The 7833-nt window shown below is 36.2% G+C and overlaps 1 protein-coding gene across 1 annotated transcript; it reads right to left on the bottom strand.

Moving 5' to 3' along the window:
• Positions 1 to 340: 340 nt before the first annotated feature.
• On the bottom strand, positions 341 to 2821 carry LOC139126054 (uncharacterized). The gene is made up of 4 exons (XM_070692114.1): positions 2526 to 2821; positions 1932 to 2153; positions 1288 to 1395; positions 341 to 728 (listed from the first exon to the last, which is right to left on the bottom strand). Exons 1-4 carry the CDS (start codon positions 2679 to 2681, stop codon positions 507 to 509), a joined length of 708 nt encoding a protein of 235 aa, XP_070548215.1. The 5' UTR covers positions 2682 to 2821; the 3' UTR covers positions 341 to 506.
• Between the last annotated feature and the right edge of the window lie 5012 nt (positions 2822 to 7833).

The raw sequence follows: 7833 nt of genomic DNA, 5'->3' as shown, positions 1-7833 counted from the left end.
TCGAGTATATTAACAAAGAAACATCATATAATGACGAAAATATTCAGGTGCACCGAGACAGATTCACAAACTTTGTACATGGAATCACATCCACCTTGCCTCCGTCGATGACATAATGTTACAAACGTAAAAACAATACATGATTGACAAAAACACAATTAGTCGCGTCCAGTGGTCTCTTGCAAGATACAATATTTTTCGATATTATTCGAGGTAGATCGTTACTTGTATTTCAACAAGTTCAAATCTGTTTTCTCATATATGTCAATACATTTTCATCATATCCTGATTTACATAATTATTTTTGAATCATAAGGCTAAATGTTGTTTAGATGATTTTGGATAATGATACATACGATGTATATTGCATTTTCGCTTTAGAAAGATTATTTATTTTATAAACATTATAAGCCTTAAACACTTCCCTTAAAACTCGATATGAATGGTTTGTACTGTTTAAGTTTACATTACGGATGACCGTTCATCAACAGTTTCCGATTATGAAATTAGGATTGCCGCATTACTTCATCTTGTTTCCTCGTTAACTCCTCTTGTTTCACTTTCTTCTCTTCTCTCATGTTATCGAGACCGCGTTGCAGTTCGTCTACCAAAGCCTGATGGGTTCGTCTGAGTGTCTCAATTTGGGCCAGTATGGCGGCACTTCTTTCTTCAAAATCGGTTTCCAATTGTTTCTGCTGATCATCACTGTCTTGAACCATCATGGCTTTCTGATTTGTTAAAGAATGGATTACATTGATCGCTAAATATTTCACTCTGATGATAATTATGAAGTTTATATGAAAATGATGCGATAATTTCTTACAGGGTCTTCTGGAGAACCCTAGCTCATTCGCAGTTTCTACGCTTACGTTGGTAGGTGTTAACACGATTTTGTCAGTTTAGAAGCAAGGTTCAATATTTAGCCGATGTCTTGCCGTTTACAAATCTGTCACACAAAGTAGTCACTCCGGTACAATTATGTATATATGTGCACAAGAATATTGTTGTCGGAAATTGCCTTTCGCAAAATAAACTTTGAAGCGGTACAAATAAAAGTTGTCTAAAACTTCAATTGTTTTATTCTCCTCTTTCTTCATTGTAAATATCTGTTCTTTGGTTTTCTCTTTTTCCTGTCAAAACAACAACTAAAATGTGTCACCGCTGTGATGACAATTTTTCAACACCTCATTCGCAAACATCTCAAGCTTTCAACTGAGTTTTAACATCTATGTAAAATTCTATTGATCTGATTATCAAGTCACGTGCTTTTCATCTATTGCTACTTACCATTTTTTCTATTTCTGCAGCCCTTGCACTGACACTCATTACTGGATTAACGTTGTCATCAGAGGACGTGCATTCCTTCATTCCTGTCGGTGAAATGTCTTCTATTTTCTACAAGACAGTGGGTCAGTTATCAAGACATGTAAATCGTCGATTTAGGATAACACATGGAACACAATAGGAAATAATCCTGTTTTTGTCTCACCAGCAATTAAACCATTTTTTAGTCTTACCAGCGATTTAAAATGTCATTTCAATATAAAACAAGACCGACTACAATGAACAATGTCACCTTTTTACTCTTAGAACTATATGAAGTTTTTGCAAGGAGAATGTCAAGTATTTATTTACATAATACCCAAGTCACTTCAAGCTCTGCTATTTCGACAACTCAATGACTGCTTAATCAGAATCTATAGTATATTGAATTTGATATATGTTTTATGATGGCATGAAACACTGAACGTGCTCATTCTCTGACAATATACCTGGCTTAGCGAACGACTTGAATATTTCTTGACGGAAATCGGAAACTGAAATTTTCAAAACGAGGAAACAGCTTTATCTCTGATGCAATTATTCTAATCATTTAGTGAAAACCACTAATGGATACAATTAAAGAAATAAAACAAATAAAAAAGACTCACAGCAGCCAGCACAGTTTTATACACATGCCACATTTGTGGACCACGTGCCCTCTCCTTGTATTGTTCATTTAAACTGTATATCTTTCCAGGCTCCGAAACCTCGTGGAGCAGCTCGTTAACGAGCTGTCTACAAAATTTGTCAGACTTTTTTTCATTTTGGTCCAGTATTTTGTGTAAATAACCACCAACGACGTCGCCGTCACTGTATTGGACAAGCTTTTCCTAGGAATGATTAAGACGGGACACATGATTATATACAAAACGGAAATGAAGGAATGGTTTTATGGTAGAATTATCATGTTATGAAATTCCTGCTGTACCATGATCGTCGTTACGCATCTCGAACTAAACACAAAAAATAACCAACCAAGACAATAAAAATAATAATATAATCATCATTATCGTCATCATCATCATCATCATCATCATCATCACCATCATCATCATCAACAACAACAAAAAACAACAACAACAACAACAACAACCTTAATAATAATAATAATAATAATAATAATAATAATAATAATAACAGCATCAACAGTAACGACAACAACAACAACAACAGAAACACTGCAGTGTTATTTAAAATCCTACCTTTAATACATCTCTGTATTTATTAAGACTTTTGGCATCATTTATGCATTTTGCATTTTCTTTGAATTTTCTCATTGCCTGATGCATACAATCGTTGTGCTTTTTGGTGATCTCGTAGTTCTGACAAGGAATAGCTGCGTTTGCATATTCATCCATATCATCACGGTAGTCAGTGAACACCAGATCGACCACTTGCTGTAGCTGGGCTTCTATTACACTTTGGACAACGTCATCCACGTTGATTATTTTAGTCTCTGAAAACCTGGACACGTACTGCTGCTCTCAGTTTTGTTTGTTTGTTTGTTTGTTTGTTTGTTTTGTTTTCTAAATATTGTTTGGTGTACCATTTGTGGGGCTCATTTTGAAGCCTTAGGTGTAAGAAATACTTTCACCGTCTTGTTTTTTCAAAAAAAAAATATTTCCACATATAGTAAAAACAGAGGTTGCAGCGATTTTGAATTTCAAATATGGGTAACTTTTTTCTCTGGTACCAAATTTCTCACGGTGACCCCTGATTTGGGTTGTTTATTTCTTACGGAATGTTGAAATTTCCTTAACGAAAGTTTGAGCGAAGGTTAACTGTCTTTCATTTTCGAAGAGAACGCTACCTTAACAGGGAAATAACAAACTATCTGAATGCCTACTCTGTGACTCAGAAGAAGAAATATTCCTGCAAAAGCAATGGCTCATGACAAAAATAGACAAAACTAATAGCTGAGCGTTCTGAACCAGTTTGCCATGTTCTCCAAAAAAACCCCCTCAGTTAGAGGAAGATAACGTCGATGATAGGCAGAGGGAACCCTAGATAGTGAAGTAGGTTAAAAATATACGTAAAAAGTTATCATCCGAGTCATACAAAGGTATCTTGAGAAATAATTTTAAAATGTGTAATTTGAATTTTTCTACCGTTGAAGGCCAGGCTTATTATATCAGGCTATTAAATCGCGAATGTTAATTTTTTTCTTCGACCAGGATATGTACCTCTTCAACGCCCGGATATAGCAAAATTACTAACGAGCAAAAACATATCCAGTAGGCAGAGTAGAGTCAATAATCAGGAACGATAATATATTCTTACGGTTTCCGTTTATGTTGCCATCATAAGGCCAGGCCTTCTTTGGTTTCATGAGTGTACGACACCGGCTTATGAAAATATCGATGCTCTGAAGGAAAGCCTGATGTAATCTCCTGCTATTCTTTCCTTTGCCCAATTCTTCTAACACTGACGCTTCTGTCGATGGCGTGGGAAGCGTCATTGCATCAAACACTGCAAAGGATTTTAAGATGGCTCTTCGAGTACTGTTGAGTTCCTTGACCTTTGCTGTGGTCATATCGTCTTCCTTCTGTAGTTTTAACACCTGTGAATTCAGGTGGAGACGTACTAAGTCTTAGTTTAAACCTTTGATTATCTATTCCGATACATATACTTTAAATTTTTGAGGTTATGCGGTAGGTTTGTCCTGCTATTTCATACTCCTAAATTTGCCAGGGTTTAATGCTTATTAAATGTAGGCGAACTTAAGAATGACAGAATAACTGTTGCTGTTAAGGGACTAATATTTTACTGTAATATAATATAAGTCATACGTCGCTTACTTCTTCCAATAGGTAATATTTGAAGTCAACTTCTACATCCTCGCCGTCTTTGGAAATCTTGAACGACATAGTAACGTCACGTAGAAGCCAAAAGAAATTCGGGAAGAACTTCATAAATTCATTTTCCAATAGGGTGGTCTTCTTTGAACTACACCCGCTCCATTTAAACACTTCAACGAGTCTATTTACCCAACTGAAACAACGAAAACAGAGAGAAACTTTCATCGTCTGCAGCACGTACAATTTCACAAGTCTTTATAGTAAATGATAGTTATTAAGTAGTCAAAAACGGTCAATACATATTTAAATGCCCATTCGTCGAAACAACTCTCTCTCTCTCTCTCTCTCTCTCTCTCTCTCTCTCTCTCTCTCTCTCTCTCTCTCTCTCTCTCTCTCTACCTGAGTTTTTTCAGGTCCTCTGCAGATATGGAGTGCATGCTGTTGTAGACCAACACAGACGACATCAAGGCCATCAAAGCAAACATAAGCATACCGTCTTCTTTATCTGCGTTGTGCGCATCAAGTCCTTCTGTGTCCATGATAATGACTGTCACTTCTGTTCCGAACGACACCTTCCTTTTGAACGTGTCTGTACTCATCCATATCCCTTCATATTTACGAGATTACATATAGATAGATAGATAGATAGATAGATAGATAGATAGATAGATAGATAGATACATACATACATACATACATACATACATACATACATACATACATACATACATACATACATACATACATACATACATACATACATACATACATACAGACAGACAGAGAGACAGACAGACAGACAGACAGACAAACATACATACATACATACATACATACATACATACATACATACATACATACATACATACATACATACATACATACATACATACATGCATACATACATACATACATACATACCCGTTTAAACTGATACAAACCTACTGTCTCTGGGATGTGTTTATTTGATGTTTTAAACACACAGTCTTTTGGCTTTGGTTCGATCAGCTGACTTGCTATGTATGATTTTCCAGATCTTGCAGGACCAGTGACAGCAATAGGACAAATAAAACCGTCGATGGAACGTATGATTTCTAAGGCGTCCTCACACACCACTAGCTTTCCTCGAGTATTCTCCGTTCGAATCAGCTTACCCTTAGATTTGTCCCATTTGTAATTGTCTGGGTAACACAGTGGAACACATTTACGCTTTACGTCTGAAATTAGACGGCGAAAGACATAAAGTTACCCTTTGAATGCGTGGCAAATTCAATCTTACATTAGCAAAATGATAGGCCTTTGGTTGAATTTGTCTGAGAGAGGTTAAAGCCAAACATGGTGGGATATAATACAGTTGCATCGAAGCGATGTCACTTTGACCCTTAAAGTGTATAAAAATGGTAAAAACCAAACAATTTTATAGGCTACTCTTTTATATGTATCGATATTTTGAAGTATGTCCAAGTTCCCATGTGATTTACCCAGGACAAACGAATTTCTAAAGAATGATACAAATAGATGTGACCCTTATTGTTGATGCATTTCGTTTATCATATTTTGTGCGCGTTTAACTTACCCACGGCGACTTACACACTTTCTGGCTATACGTGTTCTGACAGTTGCTCAGAGGCTCGTTACATATTCTAACGCTTGAGAGAATGGTAACCGCAAACGTAAATTTCAATGTGCACATTTATCGGTTGAGTGAAAACGGAAAGAAACTTCCATGGTTGATAATTATTTTTCTTTTTTGCTCATACTTTTTGTATTTATATTGACCACAAATGAGCAACTAAATCGCATTAATAACGCCTTTTCAGGTCAAAAGATTTTCCATCTTCATAAGTATGTCATTTTAGAGTGGTACAAATTATCGCAGAAAACATCTCGCGCGTGATTTATGACAATTGAACTGCAGCTAAACGATTCAAAATGTCTTGCTCACAGCTGCAGGGCGCCGTTGTCGCTATATATCGATTCCTGATACAATATCGACTTACTTTGAATCAGAGACAAATTCCCAAAACTCCCGATGGCAATTAATAGCTCATGCTGGGACAATCGTCATTGGTCACGATGTTCAATATTGTGAAAATGTCAAATAAATCCAGTCTACGATAAGCTTTATCAGTCTGATGTCGCCTAGATATCGGGTTCACCTTTGACTAAGGTAGTTCATGCGCATATAATTCGAAAGAGTTGGGCTTTTGCTGAACGATCTACAATCGAAGTTTAAATCTTTTTTTCTTCAAAGTCAAGATCAAACAAGAGGTGTCACTATACAAATGTTGACACAAATGAATCAAATCACATAAAGTTACCGATATTTGAAATTCAAAATATCCGCTATTGCGGTGTAAGAAAACCAAGTCATGATAAACGTTTTAGAATCTGAGAATCTCTCTCGCAAGCGTATTTGCTTAATCCACACCCTCCTGTAAGTTGCCTCTGCATTAGTTAAGGTTCCAAGACAAGAAATTGACCTCTTTAATCTAACAATTCTCTGGTGGTTAATAAGCTCAGACCCCCGTATATTATACATTTTCTGAAAGCCTAGATATAGGGGAAGATTTTGGTAATCACAGTGTCACCATTGTTTACATAACTATCACGTGACAGGTAATTTGCATAACCTTTCAAAAATCGGTTTTCCCTATGTTTTGTCTCAATACCTCAAAATATCTGACTCAAACTTGCTGGAATGCAAGCTGTCACAACGCTCTTGAAAAGTGTGTCTCAGATTTTTTATATCTTGCTTAGTTTTTATTTGAGCACAATTTTAAAGAAATCAACTAGGGTTAAATTCACCGCTCTGGACATTTTTCAGGCATAAAAATTGTTTGAGAAGGTTTAAAAAAATTCTGAGACACACTTTGGAAGATCCTTAGGACAGCTTGCACTCACACAAATTTCAGCAACATATCTCAAAGCACTGTAACAAAACATAGGGAAAACCGATTTTTGAAAGGTTATGCAAATTACCTGTCACGTGGTAGTTATGTAAACAAGGGTGACACTATAGTGACCAAAATGTTCCCCTATATCTAGGCTTTTTGAAAATATATAATTTACGGGGGTTCTGAGCCTATTAACCACTAGAAAACTGTTGGCTTAAAAAGGCCAATTTCTTGTCTTTGAACCTTTAGTATAATTAACATACGAACAAATACTCACTCATAGTGGTCATTGTTAATATCACTACGCAGTAATACAGAGACAGTTGCTGCAAACGTACAGTCAACTCTAGTCTTCAATCTTGCCACTGCTTGCTGTTGTTCCTACAATTACATTGCAAGGTGTCAAATTTGAGCCATAGAATCCACTGCACGATGCTGTATAGAACAGCAAAATGAACCAGTTGAACATCAAGTTATGATACGAAATCAGTGGCAGTGAGGGAAAATCACCAGTGAAGAAAATATACTACACGACTAACTTTCCATTTCGGGGTCCATTTTAGATTTCAAACAGTTATGTATTGACTGTCTAGCAGTAATATGGACATAAAACTAGAATTTGTAGCTTAACATGTGTCACAGTTGTTCTGGATTATGATGCCAGTATGGAACACTAAGTTTTCTTATGACAGTACCTGCCGTTCAGCCATACAAAATAACGATTACAATTTAAAAGATAAAGAAAGCTATATTCCTGAACTCACACAGATACACTGCACCAAATCTCAGACACCGCCTGCAGTACAGACAAGCCG

Source organism: Ptychodera flava (assembly GCF_041260155.1).
Source record: "Ptychodera flava strain L36383 chromosome 3 unlocalized genomic scaffold, AS_Pfla_20210202 Scaffold_26__1_contigs__length_13983176_pilon, whole genome shotgun sequence".
Classification (NCBI taxonomy): Eukaryota; Metazoa; Hemichordata; class Enteropneusta; family Ptychoderidae; genus Ptychodera; species Ptychodera flava.
This window is presented reverse-complemented; position numbering and strand designations above follow the sequence as displayed.

Bases quoted from the DNA above. Each gene is read 5' to 3' on its own strand.
- LOC139126054 (XM_070692114.1), bottom strand. From the start codon at position 2,681: ATGGATGAATATGCAAACGCAGCTATTCCTTGTCAGAACTACGAGATC. The intron at 2,154-2,525 runs GTAGGATTTTAA...AATCATTCCTAG, and splicing joins AATACAGAGATGTATTAAAG to GAAAAGCTTGTCCAATACAG. The intron at 729-1,287 runs GTAAGTAGCAAT...TTAACAAATCAG, and splicing joins CTGCAGAAATAGAAAAAATG to AAAGCCATGATGGTTCAAGA.